The following is a 25,065-nucleotide window of genomic DNA, read 5'->3' as shown; positions in this document are numbered from 1 at the left end:
AGATGCTCTTGGGAGTGTGCTTTATTTTATACCAGCCATTTTACTTCTTTTGCATACAATAATATCTCTGTTTGGCAGGTCCTTCTCCCTGTCCAGAGTTACTATGGTGTTCTCCACTGAGATTTCCATTACATCTCCAGAAGGATTGTTGCACAGTACAATTTCACCTTCAATATTTTTTTCTGTTATCATGGCTGGAAACTTTTTTCCTAATTTACTGTGCTATGTTGTGAATCTGTATCTGCTCGGGTCACCCTAAACCATGTATCTAGCTTTTCCTCTGTCAGCCTGCTAGTCAAATATTTTAGACTTCTGTGTTTCCCCAGCCTCATGACTAATGATCATTTAGATGTCTTAATCCTTCCTTCCCTTGGTTCGTCTTAAATTATTTCACTTGTTCCTTCATATTTCTGATACTCTGAGCTATTTGTCAGCAGTTTGCTGATTATGAGGTGCTTAGAGCTAGTGAGGTCTCATTTAGGAAAGCTTAATAACAAACCGTTCAGGTACCTGTGGCATTGGACAGGACTCCTGGGAACAAGAGAGACCAACTGAGGCCCAGGGTTGTGGGTCCAGGGATGTGAGCAGAGCCTGTATGTATGTTCTTCTAGCAGGATTTGGGCCCTATGAACTGCTAACAAAATGTTTTAAAACTTTATAAGGTAGACTAGCATAAAAGGTTGGGGGCTTTTTTAGAAAAAATCTCATTATATCCAGTAGAACTTAAAATGGAGTGATGAAATTTCCTGTGAAAATATTTAGATAACAGCAAGAAATAAAACACTAGCATAATGAATTTCTTATCTATATTAAAAAAAAAGAAAAAGGGAATAAGAGACAGAAGACCTTGCAGTCTGTTTTTTAATGTTTCCTGTTTAGTTCTATTGCAACATTGTTTCCTGTCTTTCCTAAGAGATGCAAATTTCTGCTCTGGATGTTCAGAGTTTAGTGCAGAACAACTGTTCCTTAGGAAAGCTATTTTCAGTGACTGAGGTTTCTTTTTTTCCAAAATTCAGCTTGTTGAATTCTGCTTTTATTTCCATGATTGACTTTCCCTTGGTCTCAGGGAGATACAGGTAGATGAAAATTGCTGATAAAGCAAGGATTCCCAAAAAGATAAGGAAGCAGAAGGGTCCAAGGTTATCCTGCAAGAAGAAATGGGAGACACTGTAAGGAATATAAGAATCTCATTTCTATTTCCCTGTCCTTGGGTACAAGTCTGTATCTTAGTAGTTAAAATTCAAAGGTGTGCTCAATAGACAAACCAGGACAGGTATCAAAGCATGAGTTTTTACCGGCCACGTTTGACCTCAGTCCAACTGCTGCTCCTCTGACAGGCCTGGGGGATTCCTGAGCAGGTTTAGTATTTGGACAGAGCTGTAAGCTTTGCATGTCATTTTAATTTATTGCTATTATTTTGCTCCCTGTCAGCATTCAGAAGTGGATTAGCCTGGAGGGAGGGATCCAGTTAGAGTCACTTACAACAATCAGTGGAAAAATCATCCCAAGTACAAACAGTCCCATCCAGTTGATGCAGCCAACAATCAGAAAGGCTGATGGTCTGAATGACTGGCTGAAGATTTCAACCATGATAGATATAGTGGCTCCAGCTGAAAAAGAAAAGCAAAACACAAACCAGGTATACGTGTATCTTTAGTTCCTCAGTGCACATTTCCTCTGCTAGAAGATCCTTACAATGGCAGTGGTAGAAAATGTCAGACACACAGAATAGGTGGCCTGCTGGCAGGTGGCCTCTGCTACATGGGTGATTGATTCCAGAAGGAGACTACAGCTGTTAATTTCAGACTTCAGCTGTTAATTTAGGTTTCTCTCGTACATACTGGAATTCTTTTTCTGGTGCCAGTGGATTTGTGCAGTTCCATATTGCACTGGTAGCCATTATTAGCATGCAGTAATTTATAAAACTGACTCCCCTTTTGGCTCCTGCGGTCAGTTCCACCTGAAGCATGTTGGTAGGCAAAAAGCTTAACTTGCTAAGTTAATGAGTTATGATTACTATAATGTACATGGCAATGCCTAGAATCCTGGGTTTAGCTGAGTATTTTAAAAATCATTCTGAAATCTCTGTCTCAAACCCTCTGGAGAAGATGACACTGTGTTTTAAATTATTTAGAACCTGTGATCAGCAATAAAATTCGAGGTGTCTGTATCCTTTTCCTGTCTCCCACTTGTACATATCTGCCCTTCTCTCCTTAATTTATAGAACTTTTTACCATGGGACTAGATTGTTCTTCCTCTGCCAGTTGTGTCACCAACCAATATGATACAAAATGTCCTCCCAACATTGCCACTGATATACTCACACGGTCCAATTCCATAGAAGACAACGAACAGGAAGATCAAGATAACACTGAAGTAGTGCATCCAGAAAAACTGATGCTAAAAGTGAGAAACCAGTGATATCAAACCATTAGATACATGACAGAATAGCAGAGCTCTGTATTTTCTGCCACTGACTCAAGTTTTTGTACATATCCTGTGAGGCAAGACTGGAAAGGTGGGCTGATGCTGGGTAAGTGGCCAGAAGGCTGCTGCCTCTTTACCTGCAGTGACAGGGTCATGGTAAGGAGTGCTAGCACAGAACACATCAGCGTGTATCCTCCCCATAGCAGCACCTTCCTCCCAAATCGGTCTATAAGGGTGCTCTGAAAAGAAGAAAACATGGGTCATAAATCCCAGTTCTCAAATGAAATAATTCCTCCCCTCTCCATGTGTTCTTCACAGAAGACTTATCTGAATAATAGCCAGAAATCAATGTCATTTGAGAGTCTCTTAATTCCTAATGAATTTGATTTGTTTCTTCAAAGCTAATTCATTATTAATTAAGCTGTGTTTATTAGTCAACCCTAGGCTGTTGTTAGACAGTGTCCTTTCTTGCATGCTGGTATATATCAAATTGTGCACACATGCATACACACATCTAGTCCAGAACATCACGAAATTATTTTACAGAATAAAAATGAGTCAAAAGACATACAGTTGTGCAAATAATTTGGGAAAAGATCTGCCTTTATCCCGCATCTGTCTTTGCAGAAGTAGGAAGATGTGTCTTAGGTTATGCAAATCTTCCCTGAGCCCAGTTACAAGTGAGGAAAAGTACAATCATTGACTACATTAAATTTTTCCTTCAAACTCAAGTCTGAAGAGACTTACACACAGTATAGAGGATAAGCATTCACACAACCCAACTCCCAGGGACACGTATGGGATAAGGTATTCTTCAAACTTGGCTGTGTGGAATACTTCAAAAGAATAGAAGTATATCTGAAAAATGCAGAGAGGAAATGCACTTGTGAAAAAAGTGTTGCAATTGTGGTGCAATTCTAAGCTGGTATGATAACATTAACTTAGAGGGGTTTGTAATGCTGCCTAGAGTTGTCTCTTGTTCTGGGGATAAAGAGAGCACTCAACTGCATTGATTCCACAGAGCTGCAAGGTGGTCATGACAGTCATCAAAATGTAAAGTTGCCAGCGCAAAGATCGCTCTTTTATTACTTCGAGGACACGCAAAGTTTTTGTGCTTGTCATTGTAACCTTCTCCTTCATAATGTCATCAATTTCTGCTTGATGGTCTCCTTCCCCCCAGAGCTTCCTGATGGCTGTTGAGGAGAAAGAGGGGAGTGGATTATTCTACCAGTATAGCTCCATCACGAGTGGTTATGTTAAACGCTTTAGTCTCCCTGTCCATTGGTGTAGGTGGTGGTGTCAGTGTTGTCTGCTTCTGCCATCTGGTTGCTTCTGGGGCAGTAGGCAAACGGAAGAATTTTGCCTCTCTTGTTGTAATTATAGCATAACTTTCTAATGCTGAGCTGACTTAATTGTAAACAAAGTAAACATTTAAGTATGTTTTATTTAATAAAAACTGAACTGCCTAAACTATTTCCTTTAAAGAAATAAAGTAGGGCCCACCAAAGTGGGAAATGTTAGACATGTTAATATATATCTATCTTTCTTAACGGGTTAAATTAAACTGAGTGAGGCCCCAAGTTAATGCAGATGTATTGCCGTGGGGACCTCAGCTGTTTTATTTAGAATTGCCTCCGCTATTACTCTGTGGCACCTCACTGTGCTGCACAGCTCGGCCCTGCTTTCTTGTCTTCGACAGAGGCTGTCACTCTAACATATCAAATGAAGTGAAGTAAGTGAGGAAAGTAGACACTCTACCTTTCCTGCAGGCTTCCTCATTACCCTTCTGTATCAGGAGGTAGGATGGTGAATCAGGGAAAAATGGGAGGGTAACCAGTTGAACCAATGCTGAAAGTCCACTAGATGCTAATAACCATGGCCACAAAGCTTCGCTTCCTAAAATCTCCCTGGAAAGTGTATGTGAAACAAAATTATGCTGAAATAATGGAGTGAATGTTCAGGAAGTTTCTCTGGGTGATGAAGATTGCTCAAATTCCATTCAAGGGTGCAGTGGAACAAAAACCTGCATTGATAATTTGGCAAATTTCACAAATTTGACTATTTTTATTTCTGGCAATTTTAAAGGAATTATTTGGCATTTTGAAGAACTTTCTAAATATCATCAGGATCCAATATAATGACTAGAGAGCTGATGAGACTCATTTGATCACTGTTTGACCACAGGATCAAAACATCTTGCTAAGACTTTTCATGTAAGTATAGTAAATTTTTAAGGGGAAGTCCCCTAGTAGAAAGGGTGTGGAAATAAGAATAAATCAGATTATGAGTAATTAATTTTCTGTCTTCTATATTTAAAACTATATGTTTGCCTCAATTATGATCAAAACTTTTCTTCTGGCATAAGCTAAGGCCTGTTTTGGGGAAGATGACAGGGTTTCTCAGTCACTGACTAGGTGAGAGGATAAGGTTATAGAAACATTTCTACTATTTTTAGTGTAACCTGATAGAAAGATTGGAGTATTTACCGTAGTCCAATAACCTGTCCTGTGAGTTTTCCCAGTGTCAGAAAAACAGCAACTGTGGAGTTGGTAAATCCACGCAACTTCTTGGGTGAAATCTCTCCTACATACTGAGGATGTATGTTGAGAGAAAAACCTTTAACATAGAAGAGGATAAATGACTGTTAAAATATTTAGAAAAGCTTAACTTTCTGACTTCATCCTCTCCTACATTGTTTCCATTCACTCGGGTATTTGGATTACAATTTCTTGCAAAAGGGATGATGTGTTTCCCTTTTATTAAGTGCCTAGTATATTTGCTCTAAAAATGTCTCTCCAAGAATGGCAATACCTGTAGAGGCAATCCTGGGACAGCAGGTATGCTTGCACTCCACAGTGGCATAAGCACATACCTGTACCAATGCCATAGAGAAAGCGTCCGACCAGAATCATCTCAAAGGATTTGGCTGTTTTACTGAAGGCCATGAAAAGTGCAGCTACCAGCATGATCAGGTTGGTGCACATTTGGCACTTTTTTCTGGGTGGGGGAAGAAAAAAAAGGCAAGCCAATGAGAACTTAGTGTGAAATGAGGACCTCTTGTACCCTGTTGACTAATCTTGCTGTGACAGGAAGCATGGTACAGCCATTCCTGCTGTTTTGAGGAATGGCTGAAATAATTTTGACTTTTTGAATTTGGATATTCAAAGTGATTCTTTAAGATTTCAGGATCCTTTAGATTTGAATTTGTTAATACTTTTTAGCTTAGAATTTAAACAGTTGGAACACTTAATCAGCATTTCCACAGTACAAGTGGGGAAAGAAGAGAGATCAAAGAACTGGCCCAGCTTGTCACCAAGATTTTTAAATGGCTAGAACTCCTCATAAAATGTCAGGTTGCTCCCCAGAAATAATCTAAGTCCATGGCTCCCATTCTAGAATGACTCATATTAAAGACACTCATGGCTAAATGGATGTGGTCTGAGATGGCAGAAAGAGTTTTAAGAGGCATATTTCAAAAGACACTCCGTGTGAATCGTGGGCTGGTATGTTCATAACCCTGATGTCTCAGGCTCAAATCAAAGTCTTTTGCACTCAGTTGTTTTGCTGTGATGTTTGCTAGACAAGAGTCCTCTTGCATACATTAAAGATTCACAGAGATCTTGTGTTTAGAAGACTGTGATTCAGCACTTAGTTTACCATGTGTTAAATAACCCATGGGAGAAGTGCACGATCTTGTTTCCAGTCTTGGGAGATGCCCTGAGTGTGGGATGAGGCAGTGTCCCACAAGAAATTTCTTGGGGGCACTTACCTGATAGGAAAGAACACAATTGCAGGCAGGCTAAGATGGTTTGTTGAGACCCAAATGAGGGGCCTCTGGATCAGTGGGTTGTGGAGCAGATCTTTAAGTGGGTCACACCAAGTAGATATGTTTGCCAATTTCTCTGCAAATGAAATTAGTGGTGTTACACACAAGGCACTGAGAACAGACCAGACTGGTGAGGAATCCTTTCTCCATTCAGTGGGAAAAATAGTTTGGAACTGATTTTCAGTAAAATGGATTGCGAAGAACAGAGATGTCTCTTGGAGAATTTGTTTTGGCGCTGATTGCATCTTTACAGCGTAGTTACAGGTAATTTTTTTTTTTTTCTATTCTCTTCACATTTTCATTAGGTTAGATCTGAATATTTACTATAATGCCATCACCCCAAAATGAGTGTATTTAAATGGAAATCTGGCTCTTATTTGACACTTAAGGATATCTTCCACACAGTGGTTAGAGTAACTGCATATAATGTGTTACAACACAAGACACACAGCTCCTTTTTTGGAGTTTGTAAAGCTGGGGAGATCTTTGTGAGAGTCATAGGGGATGTTGAAGAGAACACGAGGCAGGTACACTATCCTGCTACTCCCAGGGGCACTGATCTGGTGATGTGATGATGAATGCAGCCTTTACAGAAATATGGTTCACTGGGGAGGGCAGATAAACAAGATAGAAGACTGCTTGCTGCTTGAAAGAAGTGGATGTTCTAGCAAACCAAATCAGTTGTCTTCAATTAGACCGCTTCAACCAAAAAGAAGTTTATTTGTTCACTTTGGTATTTCCCTGTACTTTCTGACTATTGAGCTGTTACAAGAAACACTTACTTCCTGTATTTTGTAGTCAGGTAGCCACAGCAGATGCTCCCCAGGAATCCTCCTATCCCATAAACAGACACAATGAAGGACCACAACAACATGATTGTCTCAGGATGGAGGGGAGAGCCATGTCGCTCTATCCAGGTTTCATTAATAAACTTCCTGATGTGCTGAAAAATAAAATGAGATTTGAGTGGATAATGGGTATAAGATCCCTTCATATTATTTGGCCGTTGTACTTCAGATCTAGCCTGTGGTTCTAATATTAGACTTATTTTGAGACTAACTTTCTTAGTAAAACAAGTTAGCTGAGATCACATTGCAAAATCTTGAAGTTTTTATCAGTCAGTAAGCTTCCCAGGAAGCATGATAAAAGCACATTTTCTGTCTTCCTTTGGAGGCTTGTATACTATGTGGTAAGAACTTATTTAAAACAGAAAATGCCGTCCTGTTCTTTAAAGGAGAAAAAGGCCTCTACCCATTTGATGTTACTGTTAGGCAAAGAAAAGGCATAGATGTATCAGCTGAATGCTCAGTAAATTCGATATTTGTGGGAGAATGGAGAGCTCAGGCTCTCCATTTTGTGTTTTCAACTTCAGGGAGATGCCCACTTACCACAGAAGGATAGTTGATGACAGAAATGTGGAATCCATATGGGAAACTACCACCAATTCCTAGCACTAAGATCATTTGAAATAGTCCCCGGAACTGAACCTGCGAAGCAAAAATAAAATGCTCCATCAGCTTCTTATTAGTCTGGATTTGTGCAGGGCCAGAGTCTTTGTAGCCACATTTGTCCTTCTCCTTTGTCCACTTCAAATCCTCTTGAATTTAAACATTTTTCCAAAATCCCTCTAACCTACTGCCAAAGTGCAATCATCAGCCACAGGGCCATAGCAAGACTACGTGCTAGTATAAGAGTGATAATCCACCACTTTGCTTGCAAGAAGGAAAAGGTTTTTTAAAAGGTGTTCCTGATAGTACAGCTCTCACTGTATGCCTGCAATATCTGACAGGTTGGCTGGATAAAGGTGTCAGTCCTGGATGCGGAGAAGAGGGAATCAGTTTCCTTGTCTGCAATCTACAATAACCTATGGACATCAAACCATAATGTTATGCCACAAAAGTATAGCATTAAAACTCAACAACATTTTATTGTACTCTCTGCTTTCATTTCTGACTGTGTCGTATCTTTAAGCATAATAAAGAAAAGATCCTTTTAACATTCAGCTTTTTCAGAAAGGCATGGACTACAAAGAGAAGATAATAATTTGGAATAGCCCCTGTAATTGCATTCAAATAAAAATCTTCCCAACTTTGATTTGGGATTTCATTTCTCCTTTCTCAATATTTTATTTTTTCTATTTATTTAACCATGAAAGTATGTGCTTGCATATTGAAGGGCTTGGCATCTTCCAGGCTAGGGAGATACTGTCCATCTATAATTTCCTTGGTCAAGGATTAGGGACTGAAATATGCTGACTGCTTTGCTGAATTAAATAATTTTAACTGTAAATAAGGAAAAAACATAACATGTAACTACTTAGACCTTTTTAAGGTATGTGATACCACTGGTCATCCGTCCTGTTTCCAAGTGCCTGCAAGGCTAGATGGAGTTACCCTCATACAGCTTAGACTGTACCTAGTAAAACAAACCTAGGACAATTGCCATTTTAGCCCCATCAGGATATGTTCAGGGTTCTTTGGTGTTTAACTGCATCTCCCTTTTTATTCAGCACATCACAGACCAGGACAGTAACACCATCTCTGTATAGAGGACACTGTGCTCTGTGTTCTTTTCATGTCACATATGAACTTCATGAGCTCACAGCTTTTTGGAGATCAGTGCCTGGATGAAGAGAAGCTGGTAGAAAATGCAGCCAGGCAGGAACAAAGTAATGTGAATGTGAATAATGCTGAACTGGGAGATACTGAGAAGAATGCTCCTTTTTATGGTTCTTAGGTCCATCTTTCAAGAGCTTGTTACTTAATTAGTCCACAGCTGGATTTTCCAAGTTATCACATGACAAGAACCAAGAAGCTATGGACCAGACGACTCTAAATTTCCTTAAAAATCCTGTCTCAAATTAAATGGATTTGCTAATTGACAAAAGCATTTAAACAAATTAAGAACTCACCTTCTCACTTTTCCTTTTTTTTTTGCAATAGACTTACAAATTAACAATTTTAATACTTAAAAAGGAAAGCAAAATAGCTTCTTGCTGGCAGTTGAGCAATAGAGCAAGAAATACTTATAACTTCTTCCCTGTTTAAGACTATGGAAACTCTTGATGGATGAAATGAGGAAAATTATTTTAAAGCTTATGTCATGAATTTCTTAGCCTTTTGCAGTACAGTTAATCTACTCATTACTTTGGGAAGTAATCAGAGTGCTTAATAATGAGTATTATTTTCAGTAATTCAGAAAACAAATGTACAGTACCATTGTCAGTGGCAGAACTGCCAGGACTTTTGCTAGTTTTTATTTTATTTTATTTTATTTTATTTTATTTTATTTTATTTTATTTTATTTTATCTTGTTGCACAGAAAAGACCATGCAACATGATTTTCATGGCCCCAAGCCCCATTGTTCTTGGTGATGATTAAATGAAGAAGAGAAAGATGGTCTCTGTCCCAAAAGAGCTTACAATCTTTAAGGAATCTGGATCTTTAGTATTATGTTAGCTTTGTCCTTTATAAGTCAGAGGCCTGAGAAAAAGTGACCAGATACTCACCAGGTCAGAGAAGAAGGTAGCCATATCCTATGAAAGAGCCGATTCCTGTTGCTTACTGGCTAGTACCTGCCAAAAGAACCAAATGCTCGCATTATGCAATAGCAGTGTCAGTGAACTAGTCCCGTGTTACTGAAGTTAAATTTTACTTCAAAGGTTTTTGAGTTAATTACACATATTTCAGCTGTTGTACAAAGTTTAGAATTGTTGGATTAAATATTTCAACCAATGGTTGTGCCTAGCCCAAGTAAACAAGATGGTCTCCCTTGCTGTGAACCAGTATACTTTATGAACTCTGTGTTGTGCTAGGGGTAGAGGGAACTGAGACATCAATTTTAAACAGGATTCCAATAATCACTTAGTTTTCAATATAAAGCTGAGAATCCTAAAGACAATGTTATCTGTTGGGAATCTTAGATGGAGCTTGGGCAGTGAGCTATAGGACTTTGATATATAATAGAAAAGAGCTATTCTCTCTTCATGTGACGGCAACTGGAGCACATCGTAACTTAATCATTACTTAAAGGAATTGAAATGCTCCATCATTTTGGAACGGCCTAGAAACTTAACGATTCTACAGTGGCACACCAGGCTTGACCAACTAAATACTTCATAGGAGCTGATTTTCCTTTGCTGGGAGAGGGAGATTTCAAAGTCATGCACAGTTTCGTCTGGCATTTCCATTAGTCAGTATATTTATTTCTGTGTCTGTGAGAAAAAAAGAGTGCTTTGAAACTGTCCTGTAACCTCCATAGCTGGAGCTTTGTCTCTTCCTTCAGATAGAAAATTCTCAGGTTTTAACTTCATTTATTTCATAGTTAAGAGGGTTTTGTATGTACTAAATTGGTAAATGGCTTAGTTATCATTTGCCATTTACACTTCAGTTAAAGAGGATGAGGATGAAGACATCACAAAGGGCTTATTGGATGCAAATACTCATATTTGCTAGGAAATACATCACATGCAAAGAATATTCACAGATTCTCTAGCTAGTGTCTGAAATGTAGCATGTAGCACCACCCTGCCATTTCTCCCATTGTTATGCGATCGTCATCATGAAGTTGACTTTGTTGTTGATGTGTGCTGAGAGTTCACGGCGGGTTTTTTTCAGATTAGGTTCTCCAGCAGATAAGCTGCTGTTAGAGCACAAATGAGACTGTCCCTTTGATGCTAAGAATTAATTTCCTTTTCTGTAAAGTCATACAAAGTTGAAACAACATAACATGCATTTGACAAAGGAAAGAAATGCCATGTTAGCTGCTAGTATCTGCCTTGCTTAGATGATACTGGGGGAAGACACAAGCAGCCAATAATAAGTAGCTACCAGCATGGGGCATTCCTTCTCAAATGCAGCCTGTTGCACATATTTTCTTCTGTTCTACTTCACCCACTTCTACTTAGTATATATTATACATATTGTAACTTTTACTCTTCATTCTTGTACTTTAATTTAGGATTCCTACTTTTGATAGGTTAAGAGTTTTCATCCTGTAATGCCCTTAATGCTTAATGTCATTTGTATTTATGTTGATTAGTTACTGTACTGCTTCTGTGGTCTTATTACTCACGCAGTGCTGAGTGAGGCCCCCTTTATTAGATGTACAGTTTAGTGCTAATAAGTAGTTAGCAGATATCTTACAGATATCCTTTAGTCATAATTGTGATCAGGACCGTAAATCTTACAACATCAGGTTGTTTACTTGTTTATCTTGCAATTTTACAGTCACATGTGACACACATATGCAAAGCTGTGCTAGGCCTTCCTTAATACACACCAGATCTATGTTTTTTGTGTCTAGTGACAGCAGTTCACTGATACGGTTTTTAAGTGTTTCTATCTGGCTCAGTTAGAGTCAGTATTTGAGGTGTATCTTACCAATCAGCTGATGTCTCTGCAAGAAAATGTACATGTAGTGTTCCTGAAACTTCTGAATGACTCTTTGCCTCTGACATCTCCCATGTATATTTGAACCATACCTTTTTGCTGTTTCATGCCTTGACCAGACTGTTACCAGAACACAGCTCTTGCTCCACTGAGCACAGGCAAAGGTTGACCTGTGCTCCAAATAGCTGTTCCACTTCGTTGTCACATTAATGTTCCATAGGGCATCTGCTCGCTTCCTGGTGAGGATCTTATGGGGAGGCTTTCCTAATAACATCTAATGAATAACTGAGATCAGAGAAGTGGCTCACTAGAGAGTGACTCCAGCAATGCTACATGCTGCCACTCTGCTTATGTTTCCAAAGACTTCAGGTATTGTTGTAATGGAATGAAGGATGTTTTCAGAATGACTGGTTAGGAAAAGAGAATTATGTTTTGCAAAAAGTTGAGGTTTCCTTTCTATATTGGTAGTTGTCTCCAAAATAACTGGTAGTTTTTAATCATGTTGTATGTATATGGAACACTACAAAATTATTGAGCTTTTCTGACTTTAATGACACTTCATGTTTTGTAGATTATCTTTTAGTGAGAAGTCTTAAGTGTCCCTCAATACTAAAGACAGGAATAACGAAAAACCCCAATCATGTAAGGGTATGCACACCAATACCTTTTTTTCTAGTCAGCTGTCCCTAAGGAAGATCCTGATGTTGGGAAAGAACCATTTGTGGAGGCCAGAAGTTTTATTAAAAGGCAATCTGCCATTTTTATTATGTTTAACATTTTCAATTAAAAATAAGCAGCAGTTAAGATGAACAATTGAATTAATATTTTGAATAACCTTTTTTGAGTTGAAGTATATGCCGGTCAAAGCAATATCAGAGATAAAACCACTTATTTTACTGTGCAAGTCTAGAGTTTGGATGTTAATTTGTATAGCATGCTCCACTGTGAGCCTTAGCTTTGTTTGTGTTCTTCCTAATAGTATTGCTTTGCTACTAGGACTGTGTGAGCCTCTCATTAATAGAGGGAAACATGCAGAATATTAGACACTTTTGAAAGAAAAGAAAAGAACCATGAGTTTGCATATTGAAAAAAAATTTCTGGTGAAATTAATCCCTGTGGTACTTCACAAGATCATGCTATCCCATAAGGCTCACAAACACTTCTCACCTTTAACTATGTATAGCAGGAAGAGGAATTAGGAACTCGGTATTAGATTGCCTTGAAGATCATTCACAGTTTGAAAGCCTGTAGTATGTGAACTCAAGCACAGATGTTGACTATAGATCAGTGTAGCCATTATATTGCACCCATTCCTACAACAGATATCATTGGGAATGGTATATCACACTAAATCTGGAAGTTAGAAACTTGCATATGATATTCTTTAACATAGTCTCTCACTTTGTTTCTTTGTGCACACTACATGCTTGTAAAAATCTGTAAAACTCCTATGAGAGACTGTAAATTAAACCATAAATTATTGTTGGAAATGCTTAAATGAATGCCTTAGAAGTTCCTTATGTTAGAATTACATTCCCCACTTTTACTGTAAATCTTATCTAGCTATATGAATCTGACAAAATATTCAAGGCATAAAATATTTACAGTCATCTCTACAGCTGTCAATCAGCATGTACACTTGCAGTGAACAATAACCGAAGAGTCTGTACTGATTGCACATCCCTGAAATATGAGTATATGTGATCACTTCTTAGTCATGATAGAGAAATACACCCTAGGCAGGAGCCCTGCATGTATCCAAGAGCTGGAGGACATGACTGAGCTTTTGCTGACAGTCTGCTGTAAATACAGCAAGGTACTGTACAGATGTCTTTAAGAGAAACTGTAAAGCAACAGGTATTCTGTTACGGCCAGGAGTTCCAGTCTGGGGCAGTTCTTCTGGGGTAAATTGGGTCCAGGTAGCTGAGTCACACAAAGTAGCAGATAAATTGCTATGGGATTCACAGCCTATGAGATGTCTGTGGGAACTCTGATCCTGGAATAGGAGCTACAGACTGGAGATGATGACGGTGATGGGCAAGATAGCACAGACAATCTAAAATGACTCTAGATGCTTGTGTTTTTTATAGCAACTGGATTCTATCCATGAGTCCTTTAGCTGTATTGCCACTGAAAGGTACTATTCCTTGAGAAGAGTTGTATAGGAACTTTCTCCCCACACTTTTTCATAAACAAGTCTGAGCTTAGAATCAAATGGCTGAATTTTTTAGCAAAAAATTAAATTTAAGTCAAAGCAAGGATGGCTGCTGACGTTGAAAACTTCAGTCCAAAAGGGTAGAAGTCTGTCAAACTAGATACAACACAAGGACAACATGGTGTTATGCATGGGAACCTGGCAAGGTTTGATTATTCAGTTGAGTCTAGAGAAACAAAGAATTACTCTCCTATTCCACTAAATTTTTTCTTTAATCTGTTATGGATTGAACACTAGCCAGAGATAGCAAGCCAAGAACTTCACTATTCCCATTTCAGGGTTGTAAAAACACATTCAGAAATCAGAGAGAGAGAGAGGATCACAGGTCTTCCCTTTCTCTGTGGTCAGCAGAGTGTTTATAAATTCTACATGTAGTTTCAGTGTGTATTAGTTGCTCTGTTAAGAAGAGATTTACACATCAGCAAGTTAAGCCAACATGCTCATGATTCACATGAGTCTATCCTGTTAATATGAGCCATCATCCCTTTTCTAAGCTGTCCAGAGTGGAGTGCTTGAGAAAGATGCTTGTTTGGCAAAATGGGAACCTTGTAAGTGACAGATATGAAAGCTGACAGTCCATTTGGACTGACTTGCTAGTCAGAAAATGACAAATATGTTTTTTTCCTTCCTTTTAAGAAAGCCTCACTCTCCCTAATGGCCAGTCAAAGCCTGGTGCAGAAGGTGTAATCCTCTGTGGCATGATTTGGAGTTGTTGTAAGACGCTTCTTTTTAAAGTTTAGCTTATTGAATTCTTCTGTGATTTCCACAATTGATTTCCCTTTTGTTTCTGGAAGGAACAGGTGGACAATTATCCCTGAAGTGAAAAGTACCCCCATAAAGATGAGGAAGCAGAAGTGCTTGAGTCTTTCCTGCAGGGAAGAGCAAAGTGAGAAAGAGAGCAAGATGAGCACATCTCTTCTTTTGTCACTTTCTTGGCACAGTTTTTGTATTTGGGTCCCAAAGTACTTTGAATTTGGTAAGGAGGTCTTTGCATTTTGACCTTTGACAAATACTTCAGTCTGAATAAGTATCTTTGGCAAATCAGGGCCCTTCAGTTGTAAAAGTGGACTGGGGAGAGCAGGTGCCAAGGCCACTCTAAATTGACATGGCATTGTCACCTCCTGCTGCTCTTCTTCCTGCTCCCATGGCCAGCTCGAGCTTAGTGTCCCTGGGGAGTGTTCCAGGGAAAGTCACTCACCACAATGAATGGGAAGGTTGTTCCGATCACAAAGACGCCCAGCCAGTTGAGAACTGAACTGATCACAAAGGCAGGTGGTCTGCATGAGAGCCTAAGAATTTCAGTCCTAATGGAAACTGTGGCACCAGCTGAAAGGAAAGAAGAATAAGAATTATTACTTGTTGATGTGTTTGGTTTGGACATTTGGATTGAGTGTTACCATTACACAGTCAGCAAATAGATGCTACTGTGATGGACTGGCATTCAAAAGACTTGAGTATGTCACTGTTTTTTAGAAAAGAAAAAGTTTGTGGCATCTTATAAACTGCTAGACATCAGCTTATTAAAATGGCAAATTATTCAAATACATTTTTTGAGGAGATTCAAGAATTAAGCAGTTAACACTTGAGAAAGTCTGACATCTTGTGAAAGAAGCTGTGTAAGGATGGCATAACAATTATTATTACTAACAAGAATTCAGCATTATACTGCTACATCACCAATGAGTGATCTTCCCAGATTCACTTCCTGGGCATTTCGGTTCTGTTTTGAAGTCACAGGACTTCGACAGCTATGAGTTAGGAAAATAATTCAGCCCTGTCATATGGGAAGGCAAATATTTTAAAAATTAATAGGCTTAAAAAAAAAAAATAAAGACGAGCGGATACTATATACTAGGAAAAGAATTACTCCAAAGTAGGTCTTCTGCACTGCTGTCTATGTGAGATAAGATGTAACATTATACAACAATGAATTTAAAAGAACACTTGCTTTTCTTTTTCTTTCTTTTTTTCTCAGTATTTTTAAAAAATCTTTTACCCATCTGCTTTTGTTCTATTTTTGCTGTATTTTTCCAGCAAATACTTTTTGCTCTCTTCCTTTCCTCTTGTTAGCAAAAGCCAAACCTCATGGCATTAAAGTTTCTGGCCAATGATTGGACCCACAAGGTTTAAATGACTACAAGATTAGGTTAAATGAATTTACTTATGCTAAATGTTATGCAATATTATGCAGTATTTTCCTAACCATATTAATAAACTCACATGACTTGATTCCTTTATTTTTTTTGAATGAAGTACTCACCTGGCCCAACTCCAAAGACAACTACAAACAAGATAATCAGACAAAGGCTGCAGTATGGCATCCAGAAATACCAGTCCTGGGAAAAAAAACATAATGAACTTCTGGGTGAAATCTGTTGATAACCATAGGTGAGAAATGCTGCGTGTTTTCTAACACTGTCACCTCAAGAAAAAATATACAGTGTGGGGGGAACTGGCAGAGAAATGTGAGTACTTTTTCCTGTGGATGGAGCAGTGAGGTTTTTGTTAGGTGAGCAGAGAAGCAGGTTTCCTGGTGCAGAGCATCTGTCAAGCTTGGAAGCCTTCAATTAAAGGGAAGCCTGAATTGTACTTTTCTGCCCTGTCCTCCTTTCTTCTTGACCCCACAATGCTTCCCCCAGTTGTTAGAGATATGGGAAGGCCAAATCATATCTTTCTTCACTTTTGTTAAGTGATAGGTTCAATAACTGGTACTGAAAAGGAACTTTCCAAGATCTTAGTCAAGAAGATAGAAGACTCGATGCTTTAGGAAAAAAGATTTCTCCCTCCTATGTTTGAGATCCTTCATGAATGAAACAAAAATAGAAGTCTGCTGCCACCTTGCTTCAAGGCTAATTTTACAGTAGTGTCTGTAGAGTAGCTCTTGGATGGATACTGGTAACCCAGGAGACTTGCTTTGGAAGAAGCTACAGCAATGACACAGTGTTACAGAGATGAACCGGTCTCCAGTCTGTGAACAAATAAGTGCATTCCCAGTATCTTCTGCAGCAAACTTAATTTTCAGATTAACTGACACAAAGAGTCTGGGTTTTTTGTTGTTAAAAACTGCATGAATAGAAAAGGCCATTTTCCTAGAATTGTCTTTTGATCTACACTGGCCAGTATTTGGTGCTTGCAATCTGATGAAATCAGAGTTCAGTCCTAGTCTCCCAGTGTTTTATGTGCTCCTTGCTGAGCTCATGGGATCATGTTGAAAGGAAGGCAGGAGTACAAGAGAGTACTTGCTGAGAGGCAGTTAAATCCTATGTATAGACAAACTTGACCTTTAGGATATTGCCCTCCCACAGGGTAAGCTGTTAACACAGAAGTTATTTTGGCACTTCTAAGCCTCCCTTTCCTTTCTCAGCAGCATGATCGTGCCTGTGAGCAGAGGTTATCAACAGAATAGATAGAGAAATCTGCCATGAGAATTGTTTCCTTACCTGTAGGGAGATAGTCACAGTGATACCAGCTAGCAGTGAACCCATGATCCAATAGCCTCCTCTTAGGAGAACTTTCCTGCCCAGTCGCTCAATGATGGAGCTCTGAAGGACAGAAATCACACCGGTATCAGTGCCAGAAGAGCAAATTGTGACCCATTCCTGTAGTAATGTGACTTACACAGACTACAGTAGCCACGAGTTCAGAGAGTCCAACAGCGAGGGACATATAGGAGATCATTTTTTCATCAAAGCCAGCTGCCTGGAGGACTTCAAAAGTATAAAAATAGATCTGGAAAAAAACCCCCATAAAACATTAAGAGAGGAAAATAACTGATTTCTTACCCATACCTGTGTGACACTGCCCTGGATAGGAGCTGCTAACCAAGGAGCGTGCAGCTCAGCTTTGGAGCGAGCTAGAATTCTGCATTCTTGGTAGGATTCACTTTATTGCCAGACAAAAACACTATAAAATGTAATTAATTAATTATTATGATAAAAGATAAAATGCTGGGATAAAAGGACCTCCAGCTGCTGCAATGTTATTAGGTTTGCAAAGTCCTGATTTAGGTGCTTTCAGAAACAGCCAGGTCTATTTTCTCTTCTGGAGCCCATCCAAAAACATCATTGTAGGATATTCTCAAGAAAGAAGAGCATGGGTTATGGAGTCATGAGGGGGTAAACCAAGCAACTGTTCTTTTCAAGTATCTCTGCTACTGTTTGGAGATATGCTGAGATGATAAAGGTTCCAGTTAAACTGTGTTATTTCCTTTACAGATGTTGCTGCATTGTGATCGTAGACGTAGAAGAATCACGCTGGCAATTGCAAAGCTGTGGCTTCAAAATGATCCCAGAAAAGTGCTGCTGTGAGGAAGAAGGGGAGAACTGCGGAAGCTGCCAGAACAGTAAGCATGCTTGTTGATTAGCTTTAAAGGTAGAGTGAGCATACTGCCATCCCAGCATCTTAGGATGGTAAGAGCCGGGGGGGCAAATAGCAGCAGTTGCAGGGAGCAGTAACATAAAACTACACTGCAGATTTTGCCAAGATAGGGTGGGCTCATTTGTAACAGTGGGTGCTGGAGCCTTGTAACGGCTTCCAAACATGGCTGTTAAATAAGCCTAACTACTGAGGAAGGTAACTCCAGCAAGGACCAAGAGCTGGGCAGAGGGATGTCACATGAACCCGGCCAAACTTTGCAGGCTGCTGCTGTCCTGTAGGAGGGCTGGCGGACAGCAAGTTGTGGCCTGAGAAGCCTGAGAAAAATGGAGGGAGCTTCTGGGAGCCATGATGTCTCCTTTAAGATTGTCAATAAGTGTTCTGAGACTTTAAGGGGGAAATACACTCAACTGCATTGATGCCACATAGCTGAATTGTGGCACTCAGAATAGCTATCATGTACAGCTGCCAACGGAAAGCTGGTTCTTTCATTAGCTCCAGGACACTCAAGATCTTGGTGTTTTTCATTGTTGCCTTCTCTTTCATGATGTCATCAATCTCTGCTTGGTGATGGCCTTCACCCCAAAGCTGCCTTATGGCTGTGGAGGAGAAGGAGAGCGAGACCTGCCATGTTAATTCGTCTCTGTTGGTTGTTGCCCAAGGAGTTTGTTGAGTAGGTAATGCACGTGTCTGGCAGCACAGCATGCATGGGCTGTGGCTGTGGTATGAGGCAGAGATGTCCTATAGGGTGTTCCAGAGCCCTGGTCCCCTCCTGCACAGAGGGACCTGTTCTGACAGAGGGGCCTAGTGGGGTGCACAATGACTCCCTCCCTGCCCATGGGTCCACTTTTCTCCCTTCCTCCTTCTCCCAGGGTATGAGCAGGGTACATAGCCAACAACCAGAGCTAAGGGGTGCCCTGTGGAGCCCGGCAGTGCAAACAGCCATTTATCATTTATAATTTATCATTTATCATTAGACTGACAGCTCAGGTGGTGTCAGCTGAATGCGAAAGGTTTTGTAATACAGAACTATAAAGAGAAGTACTTTCATGTTCTATGTGTGGACTACAACAAAAATATACTTAGTAGGTATTCACAGTCATCTTGGAAATGAGCAGGAAGAAACTTTGTCCTGTCTAATTTCTCCATACGGGGACAGCAAGGTTCACAAAACAATTGAAAGTCAAGTGGGGAACAGGAAACTGGAGCCCTTGGTTACCTTTTTTGCAGCCTTCCTGGTCTCCTTTATGCATGATAAGATATGGTGGGGACTCAGGGAAGAAGGGCAGAGTGATCAGCTGGACCAGTGCTGGAAGTCCACAGGAGGCCATCAGCAGGGGCCACAGGGACTGGCTGCCCAGCAGCTCCCTGGCAGGGATAAAACATATGTGTAGAATGAAAGTTCATTGCATTGGTTTTGAGGAGAGAAAGGAATGGATGGAAAAGCAGAGGAAGGAAAAGATAGAGGGGATCCAGAAATTAAGTGGGTGGGAAATAAACTGTATTATACCTTTGTCCTGAAATTTGCCCTACGGCTTTTCCCAGTGACCAAAATAAAGATGAAGTAGAGTTCGCAAATCCACGTAACTTCCTAGGGGAAATTTCTCCAACATATTGATAGTGTAGAGGAACACAAAGACCTTGAGGTGAGGAGAGAATTATGGGAAAGAAGAAAGAAGACATTCATAACTATTGGAAATAAAATTGCCTGTAAATAGTTAAGCATTACAGAATATAGCTGCCTTATGCACCAAATTGTTTCTCATACCTCCACCCAGATATAAGACTTTTTGGTACTAGGTTTTCTAACCCTTTCTACAAAAGTATTTGGTCCTCTTTGTATAGTGCAGTTTCCTGATCTTAAGAAATGTACAGTTTTCCCTTTTGGGTGTGGGTAATAGCCTCATCATAGTATCTCTTATGAGCCTTAGCGTATTTTAAAGAACACAGAGTATGCAAGTGCTGAATAACTAAACAGCTGTAGTAATATTTAATACGCTTGTAGTTAGCCCACATAATCTCAACCTTTTCTGACATAATGCTATAGAAGAGCTGTATGGTAGATGCATAGCAGATTAAAATATACAGTGCTATATTCAATGTTGATTTGTGCATGATTTAGGGGGAAACACAAGTATTTCTTTTCCACTGTCCAGCAATGATTTTGATGATTTCAGGCAGAGTTGATGCTTCCAGCTATATGTGAAGTACTTAATAACTCAGACATGCTGAAAACTAGTCTGGTAACAAGACCCTTTTCCTGATATGGTAGTCACAGCCCCTTATATCTGTTTTGAAAGCAACATGTTCTTCTCCTGGCTTTACGTGATGGCAAAGCAATGAGGATACACAATCTCTTTAATAAAAATTAGGTCTTTGCATGAGGCATGATACAGGTTCTAGACCATAGCAGGGTGAGTGCGTGGGTAGTTCTCAATACAACTGTATGTCAGAGAAGCAACGTACAAAATCTGGTTATTTGAAAATTAGACATTAATTTCTAATGAAGTAAGTTTAAATAGGCATCCTGTGAACATACAAACTGAATGGAAAAGCAACTTTTTGTGTAGGAGACAAATAGAAGGCATACTAATACCAGCCCAGGATGCTTTCACTGCATGTGGTCTACCTGCCAGGAGTGATTTTGCTTGATTATGCCCAGCTCTTTGTACTAACCTCAAGGACTTACTGCTTTGAAACAAGTTGAATACACTTGCAGAACATACCTGAAATATGTTCAGAGTCAAAATTAATTGGCCATGGCCTTGAACAGCCTGGTTGTCTGGAGCCTTATGAGAATACTAGCTTTAAACCATATACCATATAATTTCCAGTACTAGTAACCAAAATTAAGATAATATTATACATATTTTTCCATCAGAAAAAACACTTGTTTCATATTGTATCAAAACATTCCTGACAGCTCTGAATATTTATGCACTTAGGAAGGCTGAATTTCCTTTGGTACCACTGAAATTAGTAGTAATTATGCTCTTTATTTCTGGGTGTTATAGAAGATCTTCTGACAAGGGATCAATGACTTTAATATTTTATTTTCTTAATGGAGGGTTATTATTTACTTTGAATAAAGATATAAAATTTTGGGAGACCCTGCTGACCTGTGGGAGAAATCACTTACCTGCACTCATTCCACACATGAAGCGTCCAATTAGAATCATCTCAAAGGACTGGGCTATTTTACTGCAGCCCATGATGGATGCTGCCACTATCATGAGCAGATTGTTGCACAGGAGACATTTCTTTCTGTAAGTGCAAGAAAGTAAAAAGAATTTTTGCAAATCAGAAGGAAAATGGCACTTAAGCTCCTGGCACGTAGGATGTCTTGGGTGAAATTGTCTTGCTAGTTTTGTGAAATTATACATATGTGGTCCGGGACAAAATAAGCCCTTCCAGACTGTTGGCACTGGATACTCTGGACTCACAGTGTGCTTTGGCACACAGCTAGACCTGGGAGTTTGGGAACACTTCTGGGTTTTGTAGTGGAGAAAAGTCTTAAAGCTTTTCTTCACTTGAAAACCATCATCAAACACATTGATGTAGCACTTAGGAGCATTTCAATGCTGCTATATTTTGAGTAGCACCTCCAAGAAACCCATTCTGTATTCATCCAGGGGGCTGCCTTTCCTCCTTGCTGAGACTAACCCAATCTGAGTAACTGCATCTGGTGTGACAGGCTGGCAGCACAGTTGATTAACCTGTTCCACAGGACAAGGGCAGGAAGCAGCAAAGTCTGTTGACACCACTGCTAAGCTGGCTGTATTACAGCCATGACTAAGCCTAAAAGTCTGTCTCACATTTAAAACCTCAACTGTCATTTCCTTAAGCTAAGATTCAATTGACAAATTGTCTTTAAACATACATACTTGCCGTACTTGACAGTCAGGTATCTACTTCCTGAAGAACCCAAGAGACCTCCTATACCAAAGATGGACACAGTGATAGACCATAGGAACAAGAGGTTATCCTGATGGATGGGGTAGCCGTATCGCTTCAGCCAAGTTTCATTAATGAAAGCCTTAACATGCTGAGACAGAAAAAAGAATTTTCATTAACAATAACTGTGATTCTAGTGCATGCATTTTATTATATTTAGAACATAATTTTGTTGCTTCAGCTAAGGTCACTATTTCATATAGACTCTAAAAGTGTGCATTAGCTAACAGACACAGTGTAACAGAGTATGGTGTGTTCATTTTGCCATTAAAAGGAGTTCATTCCTTGTTTTTTTTGTCTTTGAAATCTGAGGAACTGAGGGATGGACCTGTAGTGAAGAATAGTGTCAAATGAGACCACTGAAGTAGGCACATGTGCTGTAGGTTTATAAGGAAGACAGATGCCACCCCAGTTAGTGTGTGTCTTCTGAGGAACAGTCTATAAACAACAGCTTGCAGGTCTCTCTTTTCTTCTGTTTTCAACACTTTGACATGTTCTGCTTTACATGATAGCATAGTAATGGGAAAGAATCATGAGAGGAGAATACTGTGATTAAACCCTTGCTGACTGCTGGAAAGGAGCATCCTCAACAGGAATGTAGACTCCGTGCCACCATTAATGAGTGTGCCACATGCATCTTTGCCTACCTGAGATGTGTAGGTGATGGTAGAAACTTGAAAGCCAATTTGGAATGTTCCACCGATCCCCAGGACAGGGATCATTTGAAAGAGCCCCCGATACTGTACCTGCAGAGTTAGAACAAAATCTTCTTAAGCTTGTAGCCACATCAGGCTGGTCTTGGAATGTGTCTTTCATTCTGCAGAAATGTCTCATTTGTTCAAGGGATTTGCAGATAGGCATGTTCCCTCTGCTTGCCCTGGTGTGAGGTGTACATCCTCCTGTGATTTCCCTACATCCAACCCAAGGAAATGAAGCCTTTATCTATGGAAACCAGAACATTTCCCTACCCTTCTTGATAATTAGTCAACAAAGTAGCAAGCTGAAGGTCATTCCACACTAATACATGTGAGAGTGGTTTTGAGGAGGGAGGTCTTACTTTCCTTGCTGCTATCTGGACAGTGGCCAGGCTATCTGCAGCTCAGACCTGTGTCCACAGTAGTGACCAGGCCTTCTGTACCCAGACCTTTCCTATCTTATCTGAGAGAGCAGCTGCTGTGCTAGCTACCCTTCAGGCCCTTGAATAGTGGCCAGTGATCCCTCAACTCAAGTTTTGTGGCAAAGCCTCCTGAAATTGCCCACAGCAGCTAAAAATTAAAAAAAAGAAGTTTGAAATCAGCAAAAAAAGAGACTAATGTTGCTTGTAGCATGTTTTTCCACTCAGGTTTCCATCAATGTAGCAGCCCATGGTTTTTTACCTAGATGGAGAGGCGTGAACAGCAAGGAAAAGTCTTGGGACAGAATGTTCCTTCTGCACTGGTTCTGCTCAAACTGTGCTGCAGGAGGAAAACGTCTTTTCTAGCTCTTATTACCGTCATCAGTTCTCAACTCTTGCCCTTGTTGCCTGTCTCAAGCAGCATGCTCATCTTAATCTCTTGGGAGCTTTGAGAACAGGCATCCCACTTTGATTTTTTCTAGTCGGTTACAGATCCGAAAATACACAACCAGCACGGTACTTAGGTTTACACTACAGCAGCCTTTGCTGCAGGACATAGTGAATATGCCATGAATGAATGAAAAAATGCCAGCCCTTCAGAGGTGCTCTGACATACTCCTCTTTCCTGGACGAGTGGTTAAGTGTGCTCGGCAGGAGCTGGGAGCTCTTTCTCAAAGAGATATTATCCCAATTGGAGGTGCCTCACTGATGTGTGAGGGTTCAAGACAGCCATAGCCAGGATGTAAATGCTGCAGGCTCCCACAAATATCCCTGTCAAGATGCCACAGCTGCCAACACCCAGTCCTGTTCCCTGCCTTTCAAAACCTCTGCCTGCCATCTCTTGCACTAAATAATTAGTGATATATTTAACAAAACTCTTTTTTCAGCAGTCAAGCAAAGCAAATTATGTTTGAGGGTAAGCAAATATTTTCCAGTAAGTCAAAACATTTAAGAAACATTAACATATTGATAAAAATATGGCAAAGATGGATGGCAGAGCATATGAAGTACAAACATCTGTAGTATCTCAAAACTGTGGGCAGAACCACTTCTGAGATGCTTTTCATGAATAGGAGCCTTGTTGTTTTTACTGAGATAGATACTGATTTTTTGTCTTTGAAACATAGTAGCATACAAAAATGTCACAGATGTAAATACCCCACCAAGTACTTACCAGGTCTGATAGGAAGCTGGTCATCTCTGGCTAGGGGCTGGTTGTCCAGTGTGTGATGTGTCTTTGTCATCACAGGCTTCTGTGTCTCTGTCTCCTGCCTGCTGGTATGGCAGTGGGCATTTGGCTTCAGGGACCAGAGTTAAATTTTTACTATTATTTCCTCTTCACTCACTTATATTTACTTCAACTGGCCAAAGTTAACACTGCTGGATTAAATATTTCAAGAAATAATTGCACCTAGTCCAGCCTGCAGGGGGAAAGTTTCACAGGAGAGGAAGTTTGCACCCTGGGGGGCAGTAAGGGCTTTGGAAAAGGAAAGGAGAACAGTTCAGGCAAAAAAATCTAAACAGTTTTCCGGGAACAGTAAAATACTTTACTTCTATGATACAGACCGATGAGTATATCTGCCATAATCTGCACAAAGCAAAAAGCAGCTGGTACAAGGTTTAGGTACTGTTATTTATTATTAAGTAAAGTATGTGGTGTTCTGTTTCAGATTCATTGGTATAGTAAATATAATTTATTAGATGAAAAATAGGCAAATTTCAAAGCCTAATTCTGCTGTTCTTGCTTTATGTACCAGTTAGACT

The 25,065-nt window shown here is 39.8% G+C and overlaps 1 protein-coding gene across 1 annotated transcript; it reads right to left on the bottom strand.

Moving 5' to 3' along the window:
- Positions 1–36: 36 nt before the first annotated feature.
- Positions 37–24,661, bottom strand: LOC115346460. Its single transcript, XM_030026532.2, has 24 exons — positions 24,476–24,661; positions 22,835–22,933; positions 22,118–22,278; positions 21,373–21,497; positions 19,744–19,873; positions 19,453–19,601; positions 18,645–18,832; positions 17,478–17,588; positions 17,300–17,401; positions 16,120–16,195; positions 15,058–15,185; positions 14,525–14,728; positions 9,763–9,789; positions 7,642–7,740; positions 7,036–7,196; positions 5,300–5,424; positions 4,914–5,043; positions 4,186–4,334; positions 3,433–3,620; positions 3,175–3,285; positions 2,565–2,666; positions 2,325–2,400; positions 1,483–1,610; positions 37–1,145 (listed from the first exon to the last, which is right to left on the bottom strand). Exons 1-24 carry the CDS (start codon positions 24,497–24,499, stop codon positions 939–941), a joined length of 3,000 nt encoding a protein of 999 aa, XP_029882392.2. The 5' UTR covers positions 24,500–24,661; the 3' UTR covers positions 37–938.
- Between the last annotated feature and the right edge of the window lie 404 nt (positions 24,662–25,065).

Source organism: Aquila chrysaetos, chromosome 9 (genome assembly GCF_900496995.4).
Source record: "Aquila chrysaetos chrysaetos chromosome 9, bAquChr1.4, whole genome shotgun sequence".
Classification (NCBI taxonomy): Eukaryota; Metazoa; Chordata; class Aves; order Accipitriformes; family Accipitridae; genus Aquila; species Aquila chrysaetos.
This window is presented reverse-complemented; position numbering and strand designations above follow the sequence as displayed.

Excerpts from the sequence above, each read along its gene's own strand:
- LOC115346460 (XM_030026532.2), bottom strand. The coding sequence starts at position 24,499 with ATGACCAGCTTCCTATCAGACCTG. Across the intron at positions 5,425-7,035 it reads CTGACTACAAAATACAGGAA|AAAAAAGTGCCAAATGTGCA; the intron begins GTAAGTGTTTCT and ends TCCCCCACCCAG. Across the intron at positions 2,667-3,174 it reads GCTTATCCTCTATACTGTGT|AGCACCCTTATAGACCGATT; the intron begins GTAAGTCTCTTC and ends TCTTCTTTTCAG.